The 24,193-nt window shown below is 46.9% G+C and overlaps 2 protein-coding genes across 2 annotated transcripts; both read right to left on the reverse strand.

Annotated features, from left to right (window-relative positions):
* Positions 1–4,065: 4,065 nt before the first annotated feature.
* TWIST1 (twist family bHLH transcription factor 1) lies at positions 4,066–5,081 on the reverse strand. Its single transcript, XM_062495492.1, has one exon. The coding sequence runs from the start codon at positions 4,633–4,635 to the stop codon at positions 4,066–4,068; it is 570 nt and encodes a 189-aa protein (XP_062351476.1). The 5' UTR covers positions 4,636–5,081.
* Positions 5,082–21,999: 16,918 nt separating this feature from the next.
* Positions 22,000–22,560, reverse strand: FERD3L (Fer3 like bHLH transcription factor). The gene has a single exon (XM_062495505.1). The coding sequence runs from the start codon at positions 22,558–22,560 to the stop codon at positions 22,000–22,002; it is 561 nt and encodes a 186-aa protein (XP_062351489.1).
* Between the last annotated feature and the right edge of the window lie 1,633 nt (positions 22,561–24,193).

Below are 24,193 nucleotides of genomic sequence, written 5' to 3' on the forward strand. Positions count from 1 at the left end.
CCGTGACTTTTGTGCCCCCGCCCTCTCCCTCCGTTTCCCCCCACATCCCCACGGCGCGTTTGTTTGTTTTTCTTAAAATTACAGATGCAGGGAAAACCGCCTGACATCATGGGAGCGGGACAAGAGCGCACTTTGAAGGGCTCCTGGGCAGGACTTCAAGTGAAATCATACGCCGGGGAGGAATCCGATACCGGCTTGGAGAAAGCAGCGGGGCGGCCCCTGCCAAACCCAGGAATGCGCGAGGGCCCGCGGCCGGCGCCCCCCGCCCGCCGCCCCGCAGGAGGCGCAGAGCCGGCACCGCCGCTCCGCGCCCCGGCCCGGACTTCTTGGTCTGCGAATAAACGGGGCAGATTGATGCCTCCGAGAAAAAAAAAATTAAAAAAATAATAATAATAAAAAAAGGAAATCAATCAGGATTTCCAAAGGCCGAGTTAATTTCCCGATTTCAAGAGTGTTTAAAATTCCCAGAAGGCAAATTAATATACATATTATCTCTCTTTCTTTTTTTTTTTTTTTTCTTCAGTAAGCCTGACGCTGACTTAATTGTTTTTGGCTCCAGCCCGAGGAGAACCAGGCATCTACGGTCCCCAGTTTCAACCCAGGAAAGGGTACGCTAGTACGCTAGGTTTATCTCTCACGAATTTTTATTTAATGAGTTGTCAGCCGGGAAAGAGCACCAGCTGAATGCCTGCTACCCGGGAATGCTGCGGCGCCGGCAGGGACTCTCTCGGAGGGACGCAGAAGTGAAAAAGAAAGACCTGCCGGTAGCATGAACCCCACGGATAGGAATTAGAGATTTTTCTCACTCGGGTGTTTAGCTTGCTGGAAAAAAGTTGCACCGGCTGGCCCAGAGGCCTGCTGTTTGTTACAGCAGAGCCAGTCAGGTTTTAAGTCCATCAAAAGGGGCCTCTACCGATTTCTGAGGCCGAGCACAGTTTGTTTCGTGGCTTCTAAAGTGCACTTGATTCCTCATTCATATTTCGGAGGAATCCCCTTCCACGCAACACACCTTCTCTTCAGCACCGAACAGCTCGTCCGCTTGGCTGTTTCTTTCACCCCTGGAACCTGTTTTCTTTCTAGATGTGAGGAGTTTTCCACACCTTTCTCCAGTGTGATTTCTCCCCCAAAAGGAGCAACCAAAATCATCTATAACCTCCCAAATTCCCTTCACCCCACTGCCAAAGCTGCGCCAGCTCCCCGTGCCTCTCGCCTTCGCTGCAGCAGAGATAACGCGGGCAAACATTACCTGCTTCTCGGCAGCCTCTCGCATCGGAACCGGGGGTTCGGAGTCTCTGAGAGAGCGGCTGCGGGTGCCGGAGTGCCGGGGAAAGGCAGCGAGCCTTCGGGACCTCGCAGCGGCTTCTCTGCCTCTCCATCACTGAGAGCTGCGACCACCAGGGCCGTCATCTAATTTTTGAGTCCTCGCTAATCCGTCAGTGCAAACAAGCGCTGCAAGCTCTCTCCTGTAAACATTGCGCACTGGCTAAAAATATGCCCGATATTATATTCATGATACCGTTATGTGGGTGATAGACGGCAATACGTGGATGTGGAAATAAATACAGGCAATAAAATGAACTCATGAGCTATGCAAACAGGCTCTGTCTTGAAAAAGTACCCCATCCTATTTAGCCTCGACCCTGGCCGAACTCCGGCGGCAGAGTCCCTGTCTCCAAGGAGGAGAGTGCTCAGCTCCCAGGAAGGCAGCGGTCTCCGCGCATCCGCGCACCTTTCTCGGCCGCGGAGGGGCAGGAGGCTTCTCTCCCTGTTCACTGCCCGGCTGCCAAGCGCTGGGAGATAAGCAAGTGACAGCAGAGACTCAATCAGCTGTCCATTTATAAGGGCTGAGGTTTTGTTTGAGTTGTTTTGTTTTCTGGGGTTTTTTGGGGGTTCGTTTTTTTTTTTTTTTTAACAACTTCCCTTTCACCTTCCTTCAGAGCCCTCAGATCTGGAGGTTCCCTCTCTTTTGCTGCCCAGGTTCGCGCCGCACACTGGGACCCCGTGGAAATTATGGTGAAAAGAAAGCGGGGCAATATGTTCCCTACACGTAGAAAAGCAGAAGAGGGCGGGTTAGAGTATCCCTCCGTGCTTTGCACAACGAAAATATGATCGCTAGTATATATTTTATATAAAACCCTAGAGAGCAGAGTAAACATCACTTCCACCGGAAAACCCCACTCTCTAGACACTTCCCTATTTCAAGCTCACTTTCTTTTGCTTTGCCTTTGGATGGATGAATCCCTGTTTAAAACCGATGCCACTTCCTCAGGGATATCAGCAAAAGTGCCGGGGGCTGGGGAGCAGGCCTTTCTCCTGCCTCACATCTGGGGGCAAAACACGAAGGCAGGGGTAAAGCTCTGCTGTGAAAACTCCGCTCCCCGCACAACTCCGCCGTGCCTGGCGCAAAGATTAAAAGGGGGAGAGGGAGAGAAAGAGAGAAGAGACAATACCTTCCTCTGCAGATGCAGTGAGCTTCAGCACAGAATAATAAAGCTGTCTCAATAAATAACGTGCCTGTGTCTCTCAGTAGCTAGTTTATTTGCGTTTTTCGCCTGATTTGTTTATACTAGTGCCCCCTCTCTCCTGGGTGTCTTTACAGCTCAACAAGCAGGTATTTATCTAAAGTTTTAACCCTGAATTCTCAGAGAAACCAAACTTTAAGGTTATTAAAATTTCAATCATATTTATTTATTGCAGAAAAATAATATACAATGATATTTACAAAACAATCATAAAAATAGGAATGCATTTAGACACCGGATCTATTTGCATTTTAACATGGGTCATCAATAAATAAATAAAATGTTTATTTTTTTTCTCAGAGGAAAAATAATAATAATAAAAAAGTTAGGAACCGGGTATATAACAGCTTGAGCCCAGCTTATTCCCCCCTAGGAAAAAAAAATTGGTTTTCATCTCTACATGGGTATTTTTGGTTGGCTGCTTGGTTTCATTCAAGAATGAAGAAAGTCCACAATAATGCAATAATGTATTTCCTTTCATCATTGGCTCATAGGCACGACCGCTTGGGAATGCATGCATGAAAAAAAAAAGGCAAATAAAAAAAAAGTTCAATTCCAACATTCTTCGTCAAAATTAAAAAAAAAAAATCGAACGATTCAGACTTCTATCAGAATGCAGAGATGTGTGGATTGTACCGACGCCCAGAGGGTAGTCACTGTCCAAAGCCCTTCTCTCTTTCTTTCCTTAAGTGCTCCCCACGCCCTGCTTTGAATTTGGATATTACTCTTCTAATTTCCAAGAAATCCTTGGTACCTTTTCTGTTAGACAAGATCAAAAAAAATCGTATCCAACTTCAGAGTCTCTAGATTGTCCATTCTCTCCTGCTGTGGGAACAATGTCATCTGCAAAAACCCAGAAAGGGCGGAAAACTCGTTACTGAAACGAAAGTTACACAAACATCTACCTACACCTCTCTGGCTCTGGAAATACGCGTATCGGGCAGGAAGGGAGAAGGGAGAACTCGCCGAGCGGGCGGTGCGGTGACCGTGTGATAGATATCCCAGCCCGGCGGTCCCCTGTGTCAGAGCAGAGGAAAGGGACTGCTGGGGCCGTAAGAAACCCTCATCGGGCAGCACAACGGGAGGACATGGATTCACTTCAAAATATGAGCAACAGCAGCGGCGGCGGCAGCAGGGGCCATCCCAGCAGCCCTGCTGGCTCCGCAGCGTTTGGTGAAAAAGTGATCTCAGGCCGGCCCCATCTGGCTGGGGCACACCCGCACCGCCGCCGCCTCCCGCCCGCAGCCCACCCCGCCCGGCCACGCGTGGGCCCCCGGGGCCCGGGGCGCACCCCGGGCCGCGCAGGAGGAGGGACACGCCGGAGCGGGGGAGGCACTTCCAGCCGCCCCGCTCTCCGGCTGCTCCGGGAAGCCAGGCCCCTCCGGGCGGGGTACGGGCCCTCTCGCCCCACGGCCACGCGTGTCCGGCTCACGGCGCAGCGGGCGGCTTCACGCTTCCCTCCCCCCTTTCTTCCCGCCGGTTTCGGGGTCCCTGTCTTACCTAGGGCTCCTGCCGGGGGGATGCGGGTGGGGGACGCCGCCTGCTAGTGGGATGCGGACATGGACCAGGCGCCCTCCATTCTCCACACCGAGAAGGCGTAGCTGAGCCGCTCGTGGGCCACATAGCTGCAGCTTGCCATCTTGGAGTCCAGCTCGTCGCTCTGTAAGACCTGGTAGAGGAAGTCGATGTACCTGGCCGCCAGCTTGAGGGTCTGGATCTTGCTCAGCTTGTCCGAGGGCAGCGTGGGGATGATCTTCCGCAGGGCGGCGAAGGCTTCGTTCAGCGACTGCGTGCGCTGCCGCTCCCGCACGTTGGCCATGACCCGCTGGGTCTGCAGCTCCTCGTAGGACTGGGGGCTGCCGCCGCCGCTGCTGCTTCCGCCGCCCCCGCCGCCCCCGCCCGCCCCGCACTTCTTGCCCCGCTTGCCTTGGGCCGGGCTGCAGGGCTCGTCCGCGGCCCCGACGGCGCCGCCGGCGCTGCGGCGGCTGGAGCGGCGCTTGCGCCCCCCTCTCTTGTTGTTGGGCAGCTGCTGACGGTCCGGCTCCTCTTCGCTGTTGCTTAAGCTGTCGTCGGCGGGGGAGACTGGCGAGTTTGACTCGTCCTGCTGCATCATCTCTGGGGGGAGACGCGAGAAGCGGGCCGGGAGGGGGGGGAGGGCAGGGAGAAGAGGGGGGCACCTAACCCGCCAGCTCCCCCTTGATCGGCTGCTTCGCTGGCCTGCGAGGAGAAGGAGGAGGGAAGGAAGGAGGGAGGACCTCACTTTGGGGGGAGGGGGGATGGCATCAGGATCCAAGAGGAAAAAAATAAAAAGGCCAACCAAAAAAAAAAATCCCTCCCGATCCCTCCTTGGAGCCCCTTCGAGGTGTCTGGGATTGGGAGAAAGTTGAAGACTTGGAGGTTCTTATAGCTCCTGCTGGCGGAAAGTTTGGGGGCAGCAGTGTCATTGGCCTGACGTGGAGAGGAGGGACTTTTGCTGAGTTTTATAGGAAAGTTTCCGCTTCCCCCCCTCCACGCCCTCCCCCAATTATTTTTTTTCAAGCCATTCACAAGTGATCTGGCTTCCCCACACGCACGCACTTACATCCTTACCCCAACCTCTTTCTCGGTTTCCCTCTCCGTGGTTTCCCTCTCAGACTCCTTCGGTTAGCGCTCGGCTTTGGGGCGGTGCTGAGGGGCCGGCCCGGGAGGTTATGGGGATGCCCAGCACCCGGTGCGCTGTTGCGAAGGGGTCAGCGAGCTGCCCAGTGCCTGTGCTGGGGGCAGCCGCCCCGAGCGGCCGGGGAAAGCCCGCTTTCCTCGCTGCAGCGGGCACGGCTTGTAGCGGAACGAAGGAAAAGGGAAATAACCCGCGGGGCAGCACCCAGGCACATCCTAATGTTGACCCTCTTTAGCACACGCCGCACTCCCAATCACTGAGCGCCCCGGGTTCTGACTTGCCGAGGGAGCCGCACATTTCTGGGCTGGGGAGGGGTGGTGGCACAGCCTCGTCCTGCCAGCCTGGAGGACTGCGCTCGGAGAAAGCCATCTTCAGAGGTGGAAGCAGAGGGGAAACCAAGCATTGGCTTCGTACATGCATAAGTACCAGTCCTTGAGCTCGTCTTAAGAGGAACCCGGGAGGATCCGCGTCTCCAACCTGGCATACCGGGAGACGGGAGGGTTACAAACCCTCTTTGCCCAAACTCTTTGTGTGCTGACCACTCACTTCAGTCCGTCCTCCCACAAGGCGCCCGAGTCCGGCACTTCCTGGGAAAAGAGATTATTTATTTTAATTTCTCTTCCATGTCTGCAGCCAAAACTATTTCTTCCCATCCCCCGCCTTTGTGCCTTCCCAGCTCGCTGGCAGTACAGAGCAGGTGGTGTGTCTTTTAACAACAGCTCAGATTCAAACGGGGAACGCCTGTGAGGGAAAGCCAGAAATCGCCATCCATCAGTAAACGGGGCGAAACTCTCTCTGCTCCCTGCGTGGGGACCGCGCTCCTCCGCTGCCAGCCTGGCAGCCACCGCCGGACGGGCACGGCCGGGTGCGGGGCGGAGCGGGCAGCGCCGGCAACGCAGAGCTCCCCGGCTTGGTGGAGGTGTGAGGGCGGACAGGGCGAACGGAATGGCAGATGAGCGATAAATCCCAGTTATGAAATAAAGCAAGGCTTCTGGAAGAGCGGTGTCATCTTCTCCGGGGAGAGTCGTCTCTGCCTGGGGACTGACTCCCTTTCCTCCGGGCAGAGGGATCATCCCGGGAGCTGCCAGGGGCCAGGACCCTGCTCGCCGCCGCCGAGGGGCAGCCGCCCGGCCACGGTCGCCTGGCCCTGGCCCCTCCGCAGCGCCCGCCGGGCACCCGCAGCCGCCGGAGCTGTCCCGACGCTTCTCCTCTCGCCGCCCCTCTCTGCGAGCTCTCCTTCTCGGGTTTCCATCCCGGGGTGCGAGCACACAGCAGTCTGCCCAAAACCTACTCTTTTGGGAAACAGCTGGAAACAGGATCGGGGAGGGAACAGGGACCGCCTTAGCCAGCAAGGGAAGGCACGCCGGCACACGGACCCAGAGTGAGTCTGCATAGCTTCCCTGGCTTTTGGCTTTTTCCTGCTGTGTCTTCTGCAACCACAGGCCTCTTCACTCAGCTTAACACCATGGCTTGTCCGGAGACCTTCAGGGGTTCCCTTGTGTTGGCAGCAGCTGCTGATCCCAAGGTAAGAAGAGCTGGCTCTCCTTTCACCTTCCTCTCACCAATAATTTTATCTGTACTCGGAGCTTCACTACTCCTCTGGAGTGTTGAGCAGTGTCGTTACAGAAGAAATGTTGGAAACAGTAGAGATGAGCATCCGTAGGTGGCTCTAGGAAGGGCCTTCCTTCCTTCCTGCCTTCCTTCCTTCCTGCCTTCCTACCGTCCCTCATTTTTCTTATGAGAAGAAAACATCACAGGGAAAAACAAACCTGGATAGCTATTACCTTGCTCAGAACAGGATGCTGCCTGAAAGAAGGGAGGGACAGCACCTCCTGAGCTGATTTTTCGGGATGCATGACTTGTCTGGGTAACCTGAACTTTGAATGGGATGCAGGACATCACCTTCTTGTCATGAGGCAGGAGGAGAGTGTGTAGAGCAGTGCATGGAGGGTGTATGGAGCAGTCAATGACAGGTGGAGAAGTAGTGTTACATGGTTTGTAAAAATAGAAAGCATGGAGAAATGTAGGGATGGAGTTGAGGAGAGAGGAGTAGCTGACCATAGTAGATGTCTTTGCTTAGTGTCAGCTACTCTTTGTGTAAACTGCAGCAAAAGCAACCAGCACTGTTTAGCAGGACTCATGTGGTTCCACACTGCTGTATGAACCAGGACTGCACAAGCCTTCACATCCTACCCCCCCCCCCCCCCCCCCCCAATCTTCATTCTGGCTTTTGTTTTATCTCTGTCTCACAAATTATGGGATCAGGAGCAAAGGCGTCTAAGTCCGTGATGTTACTGTCAAGACCCACACAGGAGAGTAGGGGTCAGATGGGCTGTGGTGGCAACAATATGTCCCGGGGGACTTGGGTTGGGCTGGCTGAGGGAGCTTGCCTGGATTCCCTAGGCCTGCTGGCAGGCAGCAACCTTGCCTAGTGCTGGGGTGTGTGGAGCTATGTTGGGAGGAGGGTGGATGTGTGAGACAGTCATGTCTGGGGGGTCTGTGTGAAAGAGAAAGACATACTGGTGTGTTTATATCTGAGGATGTACTTGTGTGTGCATGCATGTACTGTTGATCTTTTCCAGTGTGAATACATATATATGTCAGGAGGGAAAGGGAGTGAAGTCTGTGCAGACATTAAAGAAAATCAATTAAATTCTAATTTATTTTGAAATCTACAGTTCTGATGGGGATTAGGGTGGGGCCTTTGCATGTCACACTAAAATAAAATTTGTGTTTTAATTATTCAGTGTTAAACCATCTCTTTTGAACCTCTACTAAGCCACTAAGATAGTCCTGCAGACCACTTTAGAGCATGAGAAAAAGGATGTCATGTCCTGTTTTTCTCTATGCATATGCATGGCTTGGGTAAGAACTCTCCTGGCTCCTTGGGCAGAATTTCAACCCTGTTTCACTTTTTGGTGGTAGCAAGCAAAACTGCAAACAGATCCAGAGCCTTTCATGAGGTATTTCCAGGTCCATTCCTGCAATCTTCCCTGGGCCTCAGCTCAGGAAAACACATGTTGTGGGATGAACTGGCAGGACCCAGAGAACACCAGAATTTTGTCACCTGTGCAGAAAGGTACAACACTGGTGAAGCAGTTGTCTAGATTGCCTGTGAACACACAGCTAAACAAATGACAAACTCCTGGGAGGAATAAATGAGGAGTAGGTTGGTCTGTGAAGATCATTATAGTAATGGTTGATCACAGGAAAATCACTGTAAAGAATCTCCCCAACTTTATGCCAGCCATTCTGTAGTCATCCATTAAGTGTTGAGACACCCACAGGATGGGACAAACAGTATCTACTGCCTTAGCCAGGAAGAAACATCTCAGCTTTTAAGGGGAGTAGGTCAAAAGGTTGGTTCTTTCCTTGATTTTTAAGAATGAATTAATGAATGAATGAATGAATGAATGAATGAAAAGCCCGATTTTGTCTGCCTGTTTATAAATCAGTGCAGAAATTTAAGAACTAATGTGCTCAAGATCTGGGGGTTGCAACTACAATGTTGTCCCCATAGATGTGTTATACATATTGTGCATACACAAAAATTACAGTTGGATTGCAATAAGGCTGTTCTGTATTGTCCATACGGCAAGTACATACACATGTAATTTAGGTCACAAAGGCTGTTCGCTGTGGTAAAACTCTCACTGCTGGTGATTCCTTGGAATACAGAACAATGTGTTACATACATGCACGCCTAGAGACAGCTCGCCTAGGAGTTTTTGATGCCGAAACCTTCAATTTGGTGTTTTATTGGAGGTTTTATTTTCCTGTTGCAAAGACCACTGAAATCAATTGAGGTTTCCCTACTAGTTTCCACAGCCAGGTATTTTTATTCCTATGGATTCTAGGTGAAAGCCTGGTCAGGACCATATACCTTCAAAAGAGACAAGAGATCACCCATCAACTTTCCCCACCGGCGTTTATGCTGTAATTTGCTCCGTCTAGAAAGCACACCGGGAAACAGGCTGAGAACTTTCACTGTGCCCTGGTACAAATTTCTTCTCAGCAACAGCAGGCAGGCAGAATGACTATATAAAGGGTATGAGAGCGGGACCCGTTTCTCATCTTCTTTCACCTCTTTTCTCCTTCCCATCACCGCGGCAGCTCAAACAACCAAGGACGCGGAAAAGCTGTCAAGGGTCTCCCGTCATTCATCCTCCCTACCTGGTCCGGGCTGGGGCGGGCGCAGCTAGGCTGGGCTCGGCTCGGCGCGGCTCGGCCGGGCTTGGCTGGGCTGGGCTGGGCTGGGCTGGGCTGGGCTCGGCTCGGCTCGGCTCGTCTCGGCTCGGCGCGGCTCGGCCGGGCTGTGCTGCCGGCGGCCACCGGAGGGCACGATTCCCCGGCCGAGCCGCTCCCGCCTTGACCAGAGCCCCGTCAGGCTGGGTCACCCGAGCTTCGGGGCCGTGCAGCGCTGCCCGCCCGCTCTCGGCTCTGTTCGCCCGTGTTTCAGCGAGCCCCGAGGGCTTTATCTCCCTGAAGTGGCTTCCCACCCGGGGGGCGGCCGTGCTGGGTCCTGGGGAGAGATCCGGAACGCGGAAAGGATCCCCCGCGGACATGCGGACGCTTCCCACGGGTCGGCTTCTGGCTGCCGGCGCTTTGACGCTCGCTTCGTTCGGTACCTCTGGAAAACAGATGGATAATGCGGAGTTCCCCTAAAGAGTCCGTTTCATTGTCAAAATTGGTACAATGATTTTTATTCATTTTTTAAGGTCGTTGTGTGGCCGTTCGTGTACAAGTCCTACCAGCTTGCTGCCACGAAAGGATGTGGCAGCCTTGCTCCCAGTGTCCCCAGCGTCCCCATTTCGCGGCCGGTCCTGCCGCCCATCCCTCCCGCCCCTGGGCGGGCGGCAGGGAGCGCTGCGCCCCCCGCGCACCGACCTGCGGCATCTCCGGCATCCATCCTCTCCTCCCAGCCCTCGATTCTGTGCAAGACCTAGAAATATCTATATCCTATTGGCAAGCTAGCAATCCCACATAGGAGACGGGTCTCCCAATAAATTCAGATTTGAGATTATTTTCAACGTGCATTTTTTAAGATGAAACATTTTATTCAGCTCCAGAAAGAATTTGTGGCCGTGGATGGGGCTCTTTAAGCAGATCCTAAATACCTCAGAGGAAACCGGAGTGGTATCCTCTCATGTATCCTAGACAAGAGCAGTCCTTTCCATCACAAGGAATCAACATATCTGATGCTGCGGTGGAGTTCTGCCCCTAATTATGGCTCTGGGTCTTGTTTATGTAGTTTCACATCTAAATCGGTAAAGACCACTTAGTAAAATCATCTTATCTACACTCCAGGGGATCGTAGTTCTTTTTATTAATAATGGAGCTTATTAGATATTTCAGCTCCTTTAATTTTTTTCTTTTCCATCTCTTGCATTTTTCCTGGACTATATAAATATATTTTTTTCTTGTATTCTTCCTGCTCCCACACATTACTCAAATCTATATATTCAATCTCTCAGTACACTTGACCCATGGGAACTCCATTAAACTTCAGGCCCTTTTAGCCAAAAACTCTGCTTTTTTCTTCCAAGGTGGGGGACCATCTCCAGCACCAATCATGGATAAACCATTCTATAAAGCTTTCTTCTTATGGGTAGACTCAAATTCCCCATAACTCAAGCAATTAAAATCAGAGCCATAGAGCCAGAATTTCAGCATGGGAGTAGACTTTCACCGTGTTAGCCATGACTGCAACCCTGGGAAAAATCATCCCCATCCCCAGTGCTTCCTACTACATGTGGTCTACTTTAGGATTTCAGGTGCTCTTGGAATCTCACAGATGAAAATGAAAAAGTGGTCATGTGAGAAACAACCATAACTCAAAAATGAACAGAGAAGTTCGATAGACAGAATAATAATAGGCTGTTCCTTACATCTGAAGCAGGGAGCAAATTCTGGTGTGAGGGAAAGAGCATGGAAGGTCATCCCAACATACACATATGCTTCCCTGGGCATAGGAATTTTTTTTTGTTTGTTTGTTTTGATTTTTTTTTTTTGATTGGTAGGCTGATTGAATGCCAGGTCTCCAAGATGGAAGCCATCCATCCTCTCTTCCTGGCCATAGACTACATGGGCTGAATGTAGCCATGCAGAGGAGGTGGCCTGGAAGGAAAAGGCAGAAATGAACCCATCGCACTCTTTCCACAATTATCTTACTTCCAAGGACACCTACATAGAACTAGAAAAACTTTTCAAAACTTTTGAGGGAGCAGGGGTTTATTTCCATCTCTGCCAGCTTGTATTTCCTTTCAGAAAAGTCTGCCAGCATGGATCCAAGTTTATATATTCCTTTCTATGTGGATAGATTATAATTGTTTTGTGCTATGTGCTATCAGCTATGATACCTAAAGGTCTTCTAACCACCATTACTCCTCATTTACAACCCAATCTCATTTTTCTTCCATGCAGAATATGGGATGATGATTAGGTTACCTTGACCTCAAAGAACTGATTTGTCCATAGGTCTACATCCCTGGCTTTATTTTCTGACCAGAGATCATATTGCAGGTCAACAATTAAGGTGATCTAGAGGACAAATCCTGGTTACCAAATTCCAAAGGCAATTTTTCAGAGAGGTAGTAGTTTATTGTTATGTTAAACTAAATTAGCACACATTCACTGCTCATGTAATATGTACATACTTGACTATTTATGAACTCTGACCTCCAAACAAACATCTGTACTTGTATTTATGCAAAATACTGTACTGCTTCTTCCTTGAAAAGTATCTATATCAAACATTCTCATGCCAAAACCTACTATCTGACCTTGCAGCACTAAAAATAACTCATGTCAGAAGCAGAGAAATATTTGTTTCTCCTTTTGGAACATTTGTGCTTACATTCATTAAGAACTCGGTCCAAAATCCTTTGATGTCAAGGAGACTGTTTCAGTGGCCTTTGGATTAAGTCTTAAAAAGGGTCAATTAAACTTTAAATAAAATAAAAATTATAATTGGTCCAGCCTAAGAGTATAAGAAAGTGTAAGTGTAAGAAAGAGTAAGAAAGTGTATAAGAGTGTAAGAAAGGCTGCCTTTGGAATAAAGCATCAGCCATTGTTCTTTAATATTTAGTTGAACTTGTGGAATTTTTCATTATTAAAACAATAGCCCTTTTAAAAAAGGTTGTAATTAATTTTTAGTCTTCAAAACATCCACATTTTTCTGCATAGCAGAAATGTGGTTGCTGACCTAGTCAGTGCAAGGATGCTTTGAGCTCAGTAGGGCACATATGGACTGTACCCTATGCTTAGATAAGATATGGCTCAGATTTTCAAAGTCAGAGTAGAAACCTAACTCCAAAATACTCTTCTGACTCTAAATATGTTCAGGTTTATGTCTTGCTTCATATTTGAGCAACTTATGACATTTTCTAATGTTTGATCTAATGTTAGACTTTGTTTTTCACACTTTTCAGAAGGACTAATGCAGCTCTTGGCAACAGCAGTTGCTGTAATTAATTTGAAGGTAGAAGATGTTCACTAGAATATAGGAAGGATTTTAATTCAAAACTGTGAACTTTATAATTCAGTTGGTCATCTTTTTCTCTACAAGAATGGATAGTAAATAAAAAAGAATGTATTTTAATTAAAAAGAAAAAAGTATTAAAATAAACTACTGCCTCACAGAGCTTACTGCACTGCTTACTTGTAATCACTTTATCAGAGGTTTGAATAATTTGAATGGCATATGTCTGCAAAAATTTTTTGCTGAATCTGGGTTATTTTGTAGTAAAATGGTCATCATTCCTTCCAAACAGATAGAAGTTTGATCAATTATATTTCAGTGGCTTACAGCCATATGCTATCTACAGTGACATTTATGATCTATTTTTGTTATCCCCAAATGGCCTTCAACCTAGTAGTTATCTGCCAACATGTTAAAGTTTTGGTCAGTGAAAATCCTTTAGTGTCTTTGAAAGATTCATGATGTTTTCTTTTGGCCAAAGTCCATTATGGGTAACTACAACTTTATCTACATTCAACGTATGTAATTGAGTGGCTGTGGTATGGCACACTGTCATTTGGCTTCATTTCAATCAACTAAGATAACTCTCTGTATTTTCTTTCCTATAACACTGTGTCATGTTGCTGCAAAAAGTGAAACAGCTGCCACATTCTCCTTCTTGAGAATGCATCACAAAATGGGCTGTTTCTTCCGAGAGGACAACATAGCCTCCAATTTGGCAGGTAAAATTTTGCAACACCAAATCCTTCCATCTGTGGTTTCATGTTGTCAGTTCATTGCAGGAACTAATAGTCTGGTCTAGATGTCAAACTATCTGATTTGTTAGTGTAGCTGGCAGGTTAACTGTCTAAGTCCTACCATTTCCTCACAGAATTCACTGTGAGTAGGAGATTTCATCCAAAAATTAAGAAAAATAACCATCTTTAAAGATTAGATGCACTGTTGGGAAATTAAGTTCTTAATGCTAAATCACAAGTATGATAGGAAGCACTTCATAATTGCTCACATTAAGGGTAAGGGGCCAACACAAAGACACATAGACAGGAGGAAAAAAGGCAATACAGTCCCTCAGCTATTGCTGCGAGAAACAGCCCTTCATATTCCCACAGATCTAAGCCATATCAGAAACAAGTTACACTGCTAAAAAGAGGTAGAAGATATTTTTTCATTCCTTGTGGTTATGGGAATGGGAGGTATTGCATTTCTTTGCACATATACCTCTGTTCATTGAGGAAAAAGGATTTCTGCTGCTCCTTAAGTCATAGAAGTTAGCAAAATATTATGTAACAAAAAGTTGACATTGAACTTTGCTCAAGAGTGTTTAAAAATGGCATGTGAAACCCATGCTGGAATAGGTGCTACTGTAAGGGCATCAAAATTGAAGGGAATGGATTAGCAGGTCCCCAGTAACAGCTGTGGCACCACAAATGATGCAGATAAGCACCACGCCTGTATTTGCAATACAGACGTGGGTGAGCAACACCGTGCAGGCAGTAGTAGCATTATACATGGAGTGGAAAGAAACCACAGCAAATATAGGTTTGTGTTTCCCCTTGGTTTTCATTAAGAAACCTCCCCGGTGTCACCTGCATTTCCACCCTGCTACTGCAAGGTGGTCATTGCCAACCTTGGTGTAGACTTTCTGTAATTTGAAAATGTGTCACTGGATGTTTTCAGCAAAAGAAAATGATATGGGCATAAAGTCTTCTCCTTTCATCTCTGCAGTCACACTGCATCTTTGGGGTGATATTTGGTGTTTATATGCTATAGAAGTGATTCAAAAACTCTCACAATAAATGTTTCTAATGACCCATAGCTTCACAAGAACTGTGTTGTGTAAGGGGAAGCAGCATTGAAGTGAATGTCATTAGAACTTTTCCTTTGTGGTGTCTATCAAGTCTTTCCAGCTTGAAGGAAAAAACCACTGCTCTTATACACCAGAATGCTCTCCAGTCAGATATTTGGCTCATGTACTGGATCCTTCAAATAATTTGGCCAATGGTACACTAATAATTCATGCTCCTACTATTCTCAAAAACATTGTGAGAAATTTATCTGGCTTTGTTTTCGTTCATTTGTTTGGGGTTTTTTGGGTTCGGTTCAGTTTATGTATTTCAGGAGATATCCCAGGATATTATAAACTTTAAAAATATGATGAATGTTGCGTGTCTTAATTACAGCTTTGGTAGAACTTATTTCTCTCCAAGGGCAAACCCTAAGCTAGTAACATCACAGAACTTCCTCAGCATAATGTGGTTCTGTCCATAGGTATGGCAGTTGTGTTCTGAGAGGGAATGCTGAAATAATTATTTTCCTGGATGTCTGAAACATATAAAAACGAGAACTGACTTATGCTGTTGTCAACCCAAGAACAGCTGACAGAATAAAGCAGTGAATAGGTGGATGTTTCCAAATGTAATACCTTGGGGTTGGTAAAGGTATTTTGCAGCTACAGGCTTTAAAGTCCATCTTACCAAGGGCTGGCTTAATAGTTCAAGCACAGTTATCAGAACTTCAGAGAAAGTTCCATTTGCTCATGATTAAAATTTGGTTCTGTACGTCAAGGAGGCTGCACCTGATGAGGGCCTAAACTGTCAGTTTAATAATATTTGACAACATTCAAGATATCTGCAAAGAAAATTTAAACAGAGTCAGATGTAATATGAAATGAATTCCACGCGCCTTCATGTAAGGCAGAGAAAGATCTGAGATAGCCCTTCATTTTACAGTCTCTCAATCATCTTTCCCTTTTTTTTCCCCTCCATTACTATTATTCATCATCCTACAACTTCTTTTGCATCTGGTAGTTTGCAGAGTTATGAGAGTCAATGGTGTTCAGAGTTACTGCAGTATTCTAGCATATAATTAAATAATTATAAAAGTAGATTAAAACATCTTTCTGCATATTCACTTAATGGTCTTTATATTTTGTATCATATATGATAATATTAACAACAAAAAAGTGAACTATTAAGATTGTGAGTCTCACAAATGTCCCCAGATGATGTTGCTGAGACCTAAATATCTGATTCAGATTGAAGTTATTTAAAAATAATTTAAAAATTACGCCTGTACTCCAAAAATTTCCTGGCAACTCAATGACTTAGTTATGTATGTTATTCTAAAAGACTTCATAGGAGCTTCAGTGCCCAAGACCAGGCCCAAGAGCACCTTGAAACATCTGAAACACTTCAGCATTTGGATAATTACATACTTTTGGGACCAACCCACATTTCTCTTTGGAAAATATTTCCCCGGCATGGCTGCAGACAACAGATGGATCATATGATCTCCGCATTTGGAAAGATGGCATAATTCTGGCAGACGCTCAGTTAAGTGAAAGAGGCTGATTTCAGATCCTCATTAAGAAAATATACAACCACACGGAGTGGACTGAATGGCAGAAAGTGATCGCTGGCGCCAGCTTTAATAGGAAATATAGCACACTTGCAACATGAAATCTGCTGAACTGTGGCTGGATCTAGCTCTATCAGGTTTTACATTCTTTTCCCAAGTAAATGTGCTCCAAAGGAGACATTCTTTGTAGCATAAGGGCCTTCTGTTTGCCAGGAGGGAGGGGAGCAGGGCAGTGGCAGGTTAAAAGGCAAATTCAAAGAGCCACCAGGCACAGGCTTGGAGCAGAGTGGCAAGGCTTTGTTGAATCTTCCCTTACACTTGCAAAAGTTTCTGTTTAATGAAACTTTTATTTATATTTCTAGTCTCTTGGTACATTTTTTATGGTGCAGATGGCATTTTACCCAGAAACAGCCCTTGGAGAGATCATGGCCTCTTCCCATTGGCAGGGCTCTGGGAACAAGTTCCAGTGCCTTCTTTACACACATTTCCACATGGAAGGAGCCCTGCCAAGACCCTAAGAGCTTGAATAGGAAACTCAGGGCACTGCAAAGTCTAACTTAGTTTCCCAGCAACACTGGATATGAGCAATAATTTCACTGTAATCACTACTCACAGCTGAAAAGGACTGGTGGAGATGCACACCACCATTTCATCATCAAACACCAAAATAATGGCTATGGCTTCAGGTCACAACTTTTGTTACAGCAGTGACTTCAAGACCTTCATATGATATCTCATCTTTGCCACGCAAAATAATTAAGAATCATAAATCATTGGTTGCTTTGGAAGTTTTTGCTAAACTGTATTCTAGTGAGATCAGAGACAACATCTATACCACATGAACCTGAAGTTCAAGCAGTAATGGTGGTTGCTGTGATATATCTATTCCTGTGTCCTTTGTTCTATAGCTACCACTCTTCCCTCTGATAACTGTAAGTTTCAAAAGTTAGAATTATTAATAAGGTTAAAGAATGCATAGTAAGTAAGCAATACTAGAAATAAAAAGAAATATCAACATCTGAATTAACTTCTTCTTTCAGTGCATGTGTTTATGTTGAAGAATCTCCGTTCACAGATTTTCTCTTTGCTCTGTAGAAAATCATAAAATGTACTAGTTGTCCTTGGTCTCCTGTAAGACTTGGAGCAATAGAAGATGGAACTGGAACTCATAGGGACAATTATTATCTTTTTTCTGCTTTCAGAGCTAAGGAGAGACAGTTAAGCCAGCAGGATATACTTTATCTTTCTTTTTGAAATTATGGCAAAGGTATGACAAAAATGTGTGACAATACTGAAGCCTGTTGTCCTGCGGTGCAACAACTCTTTGTAGGAGCCATTCAAAACCCCTCGGCATGGGACGACATGATCTGTGTCACCATTGTGGCACAGAGAGCAGCAAAAACCATGCTAAAATAATGTAATGCACACTACAGTTAGAATATGTTATATTCTTTGTAAGTATATATTAATGTGGAAAACTGTACTACAGAAGTAAAGATGACAGAATTACTTCCCTGTTCTGATTGCTTTGGAGAAATAGGAATTTCAGGTATGTAAGGACCACTGAACTGGAGTGTAGCTGGTGATCAGCAGAGTGAGTAGTAGCCGTGAAAAATTCAAAGGCTTAAACTTTTAGTGCCAGCAAGACACAAAGCAGTCACTGAAACTAGAAAAGAGAAGTGGAAAAGCAACATTTAGATGAAACACAATTTAAAAAATAATATCCAAGCTGCACTTCCTAAAAAGCTAAAATTCTAGGCAATTACAGTTGAATATTTTTATTCTGTCAGTTATTTTATTCTGGATATATTGCTGTGACAAATGTTCATCTCACTCTCTGAAACAAGCATTGTTTTGGAGCAGAGCTGAAGAGCAAATAATCTGAACTGATTATATTTAGCTTGTTTTTAGAAGAAGCACCAATTTACCATACTACAAAAAGAGCATAACCAGCAGACCTATTCACCCTTGTAACTATTCTCTTGTATTACTAGGGAAAGCTTGGCAGTTGCTGTTGCACATTAGTAGCATTCAAGCCTAGTAAAACAACAAATTCCTGTGACAACAGGGACTCAGCATGCACAGCAGTCACATTTTAAGCTTCAATATCATAGCTGTTTTTAATTTAAAAAAACAAACAAACAAACCAACCAACCCACCAAAAACCAGAAGTCCAAGTTAATTGAAAGGACCAGTATAGTCATATAGGAATTCTTCTTGAGAAGAATCACCAATCTGAAAAAGAAATCAAAGCCACTTTTCTGTTACTTTTGCTTAGTACCTCCATGACTTCAAATAACTAATTTATTTTAAAGTTTGTAGAAGAATAATTAAAAAAAAAGTGTTCTTAGACTAAGACTTCACTTATCAAGTCTCATCCTAGGGGGAATTTTTATAGCTGAGTTATAAACCCTCCACACTTGAGTGTTTATGATGGAAATGCTGACAAATGTGATAATAAACACCAATCATGGGGCCATAGTAGCTGATCAGAGAGTGGATGCAGAAGTTTGCACTGCTATCATAATATTTTATTCTGTTTCCAGCACTGGTTTGCTTAAACCTCCTATCAGGTTCAGCAGCTGTAAAACAAGATCAATCTAACTAGAGATTGCAAAATTATTTGATTATTTATACTTCTCTTTGAAAGCTACGAAATGTCTCTCAAATATGATTTCATTTAGTCTTATTTTTTAGTTTATATGTCTGAATACTAATTGTAACATGATAGCTTCAAGGGAACTCAAATTTCTACCAAAAGTCAGTCTTCAGTGGCCAAAAAGAACATAAACAAACCTCAGACCAGGGTCTAAAAATGGGCTATGATCAAACAGCTCTAAGGCTTTAAAAAGCCCCTTATTATCTTTTCCCAGAAGTAATTGACACTGTCAGTTTTCGTTCTTAATGCGGTGATAATGGCACTGTGCTTTGGGGAGACAAGGAGCTGGATTCAGCCCTGGTGTCTGCAGGGATTCTGAGCAAGGGGAAGGCCTTTCCCTGCAGTGGGTGAAATCCAAGCCTTGCTGAAGTTAGCAGCACTTCTGCACTCTGTTAGGGTTGGGGTTTCACTGTCTTCCCAAGCTTGACAGGCTGTTGTACTGTGCTGACTCCACGGATTAGAGTGCAGCTATCTTGGACTGAGACATGGATTAGGGGAGAAAGGACCCCACAGTTCTGTTATTTCAACGAGATGGGATTGCACTCCAGCAAGAAACTTGTCTGCAACGTTCCCATAATTGGTTTATATTCTTACCAGACTAAACTTCCAGGTTTTCGACATATCCACAGGGGCCAAGGGATGGGTCAGTATGGCATCTTGCTCTTTCACTGAGCTCTTCACGGGTATAAGGACATGCTTTAATTTCAGCACTGGATCCTTGGAAAAAACTGTATTTAGACTGCTTTCTTTGGTAAGTCTTCATCAGTTTTGGAAAAGCATGAAAAATACAAACAAACAAAAAAAAAGGCCAATTTCACCAGGTTGGTTCTCAGGTTATATAAATTAATGTGTCACTCAGGGGTAGCTCAAATACATATTGGTACTTTTTCTGTGCTGTTTGCATATTGTGTTCATTGGCTTATACCAGAACTGCATTTTTAATTTCTAATGTAATTAATATCAGTGGCTCATATAAGAATGTTACTGCTGTTTGTATTGCTGCAAAATTTCCAGTGACCCATTAGAAATCAGGATTCACAATGCAAGATCCATTTATATTTAAAAACAAAATATAACATTTCCTTTCAGCTTTTCTCTAGTCTCTAACAGAAATATGAAAAAAGAAAAAAAACTTGGATCTTGAACAAATTCCAGTGTTTTGTTATTAAACCAAGGAGAGAAAAACAATAATTTTTGAATTATCTGTTACAGACATGTTTATATTATGAATCTCTTAACTTAAGACTCTATGTGCTATAGAATTCTAATTTTATTCGATGACAAGAGCAAGAAGAATTATGGAAAGTTATATAATCATACTGTGAGAGATCACAGAGAAATAGTGGTAAGAAGTGAATATTAAATTCATATTTCATTGTCCTTAAAGAATTTGTCTTTATCATTTAGCCTGAGATGATGGTAACTAAAATGAGATTGGGTTAAGTGAACAATTGTTAATTTTGGAACATTGTTCATTCATAGTTCCTTTTCTCATTTTATTTTTAGGAAAAAAAAACAACAACAACAAAAAAAAAAAAAAAAAAAAAAAAGAAAACAAACCCCAAAACAACACAAAACCATCTGAGGAGATGAAACCCCCCAGTTCCTAGAAAGGATACAGCTGTGCTAACTATCTGACTGCCTCTTGGAAAAAAAATAATTTTGACAAATAGAGAGCAGATGCAATGTGTGGAGTCAGGGAGGTCAACAAAAACTAGTAGAAAAAGAAACCAGGGAAACAAGTGAAAAGAGAAAGAATATTAGACTATTAATAAAGGATATTAGATCTCTCATTATTAATATTAAAGTGAATAACATGAGGAAAAAGAAGAGGAATCACCACAGAGCTAACAAAACACGACAGAAGAAATAAGAGACTACAGGTCTCTATGTATCCTAGATATACTAGCTTGAACCCAGGATAAATCTTGATTTTACTAATATCGCGGTAATTTTGTATAATGGAGATAAAAAGCTGTCCTCTGAAGCCACGCAGAAGCACTGCCTTGAAGGGGCAATTTAATGCGGGTGGACCGGGCTCTGAGCAGGTTGGTTGCTCCAGCTGCAAACGCGGGGAGAAATCCAGGTCTTTCCCAGCCGCAGCAAAGGAAGGCGCCGGCAGCAAAGAGAAGTGGGGAGGGGAGAGGGAAGGGAGGGCAGAGACACATCAAGATGGGTCGGAGAGGCTTCTAGGGGAGGCCCTGGGCCCCACTCCCAGACCGGTCACGGCCACCTGCGGCCGCTGCAGCCCTCCTGGCATCTCTCCCCTCTCCAGAGATGCCTGCGAAGGCATCAGTAGGTAACGCTGGACAGAGATCCCCGGGGTAGTCCCTGTCCCCATCCCCGGGGCATGCCCGCCTCGGGCTTCCCCCTTTCCTCCCACTCCGGCTTTTCAGAATGTATTTCATTATTTTTTATTCCTTGCAGAGATGAAACGTGGTGCGTGTGTGTGCGCGCGTTTGTAAAGATGTTCCGTGAGAAAGAAAACGTCTCTGCTTGACGTCCCCAAAACCAAAGCCCACAAACTCACAAGTTTTCTCTCTCAGGAGGGCGCAGACGGTTTCCCAGGCGGGCCCCGCCGGTGCCGGGAAGGCTGCGGGGCATCCCGGGCAGCCGCATCTTCCCGGGATCGCCGCTCCTGCCCAGCTCCCGCCCGCTGCGAGCGACGGTGCTGGCCGCCCACACGTAAGGACAGAGCCGCTCCCGGGAAGAAAATCGTGACAACAAGCGGTTGTGTCCAGATGTTCGGCTTCCCTGGCCCCGTGACACACGGCGTGGACTTGGCAGACCGGATTTCAAAGAAAAAGGAGTTGTTGTTTATTTTTTTTTTTTTAAGGCAGAAAGCGCTGGGTTAAAATGCGCGGGCCGAGATTTCCCTGGCAAGCAGCTGGGCAGGAACCGAACCCGCTGGAAACGCGTTCTGCACGTTGGAAGGGCTCCACTGCCCCGGCCCAGTCTTTCTCCAAGGCGACAAATTGGAAAGATATTAAAGCAATCAGGCAGCATAAAACAAACCAAAGGGTCTCGAACCTTCATTTCCTCCCCCCCCCCCCCCTTTACGTTTACAAAAATTATAAATATTAACAAATCTGTAACACACTGAGCCTCTCCATCCATCTTCTCCACAACTCCTCCCGACCCCAGCGCATGCTTCTCCAAACACTCCTGTTTTTTCATCCCACACCTACACAGTCCTGGCTGCGGTGTGAGAAGCCGAGGCAGGAGCCACGGCTCTGCTTCCCCAGGAGGGAGTTGCCGAGGCCACCTGCTCGCTGCCGCGGGTGATGCCCAGCCCCAGCTGCATCCCGCCTGGCCCGGACGCTCCCTAGCTCGCCTCCTGTCTGCTGCATCTGTCCAGGAGCTCAGTCATGAAGGAGATGTACACTATGGCCAGGCGCAAGGTCTCTATCCTAGAGAGCCTCTTCTCGTAGGCGAAGGTGGGAACCTTCTTCCTGAGCTGATCAAATGCCTCGTTGAGGTTGAACATCCTCCTCCTCTCCCGTATGTTGGCAGCCTGGCGCTGGGCGTAGGTGATGATCCGTTTTCTCCTGGGTCTGTCCAGGAGGGAAGCGCTGCGCATCCTTTCCTCTTCTTCTTCTTCTTCGGGATCTCCATTTCCGAAGGCAGCCAGGGGCAAACCCCGGGCCATCCCTTCCCGAAACGACAGGACTCTGTCCCCGAAGGGAGGCCCGGCGGTGACCTCGCAGAGCCTCAGGCCCGCCCCGGCCCCGGGGGCTCCCTGGGGGCTGCCCAGGGAAAGGTCGGCCACGAAATCCAGCACCGAGGTGCCCAGCAGCCCCTCCGGGCAGGGCACTGGAGGGGCTCTGCCGTGCAGCTCATCCAGCAGCCCCGGGCGCTGGTGGACTGGGAAAAGGCTGGCTGACATCTTACTTCAGAGAGGGCCTATTTTGGTCCCCCATCCCCAGCCCCAGCGACGTTAATATTTATAACCCCCCGGATAACAGGATTAGCAGGACTAGAAAGAGCGGCTGTAAAATTTCTCGCCGTGATGCTGATGAGAGGAGACAGGCAATCCCCTCGGGGACGCGTGGACGCTCCCGAGAGAGAAGTCCCCAGCGAGTCAATCCTGTCACAGCGATCAAGGACAGTTCCTTCTTGGAACAGTTCCTCCGCTCTTACCTGCTGAGCACTTTTGTCTCTTCTTACACACCCACAACCAAACGATTTTCAGCCTCCTTAAAGCCCCCAGCAGCAGAGCCGGGGCTCCACTGGGCTTGTTTTCCTGCTTTCTGTCGGGATCTCTGAATCCTGGGAGCCAGCCTGACAACTGATGTCAGGCAACTGCTTGTATGCTTTTAATGATGTCCTAAAGAGGGGACCTGCATGCAGAGGGTCACCGGGGAATGTTTACCCTGTATCCCAGCGCAATGGGAACTGAATGACAGGACCTCCATTAGCCTAAGTAAGCATTGTAGGGGACCCGCTATTGCATTCCCAGTAGTAACTGTTGGAATCGTCTCTCCATTCCCCCTAAATCCCCTTCAATCAGAGTTCAAATATCTTTCCAGTAAAAGGCTGCTTCGTAAAGCTCATTTCGGTTCAGACCATCTTATTGCACCTGTTTTGAAACTCCTTCTTCCTGCCCGTAAGATGAAGGTAAGCTGGTCCTGCTCAGGGCAGCGGTGGCGCCTTTGGTAGAGCCGTCCCGGTCACCGGCAGAGCACAGAGGAATCAACTTGAGCGCCCGCACTGATAGCTCTGGATACGTGCCCCAAAACACCGTGAAATGCACATAAACACACCCACCCACACACCCGACACCGCTGGGTACCTTTCTTTGATCAAGGTTTCCTCGAGGACAGACGCTGGGGATTGTTTTGCTTTTGTTTTGTGAGACTGGAAAAAGGGCTGTGTCTCCACCCTCCCGCACCACAGACTCTCCCTAAATAAACAGCCCGGCCCTGGCAATCCTTGGCAGTGTCAGATGTACCGAGGTCGAATCCGATCGATTTTCTTTGGCACACGATTTGTACACACGGCTCTCTCAGGAGCGTCAGCCCATCACTCTAGAGCTGCCTTCTTTAAACCCAATCTTCTCCTTTGTCATGCATTGTTGTCACTCTCGCTTTGGGGCTAATTAGTCTCTAATTTCTAAGGGGATTTCAAAGCCCGTGAGATCAAAGGAGGTGGACGGGGGCGGCCGAAGGATCCCTCTCCTCGAAAATACTTCCTGTTTGCCTACAGGATGGCAAACATTTCCCGCCGCGAACCGGGATTTGTCGTCATTGACAACTCAGCGAGCGAACTACTCATCCCCTTTCCTGGGAAAGTCACTTTCCGTCCCCTCTTCCAGGGTGGTGTGCGCGGGCTGCGGAAGGTGCGCGGAGCTCAGGTACGCTGGACAGCTCCAGGGCAGCGCTGCGGGTACCGGAGGGGACATCGCCACCACCCCCTCGTCCGGGACCACAACCAGCCTCTCCCCAGCCTGTCGGGACAGTGAGAGGCGGCACCGAGGATACTTCAACAGCCCCCCTAAGGATGGGTAAAGAGCGAGCAAC

This window comes from Cinclus cinclus, chromosome 1 (genome assembly GCF_963662255.1).
Source record: "Cinclus cinclus chromosome 1, bCinCin1.1, whole genome shotgun sequence".
NCBI lineage: Eukaryota > Metazoa > Chordata > Aves > Passeriformes > Cinclidae > Cinclus > Cinclus cinclus.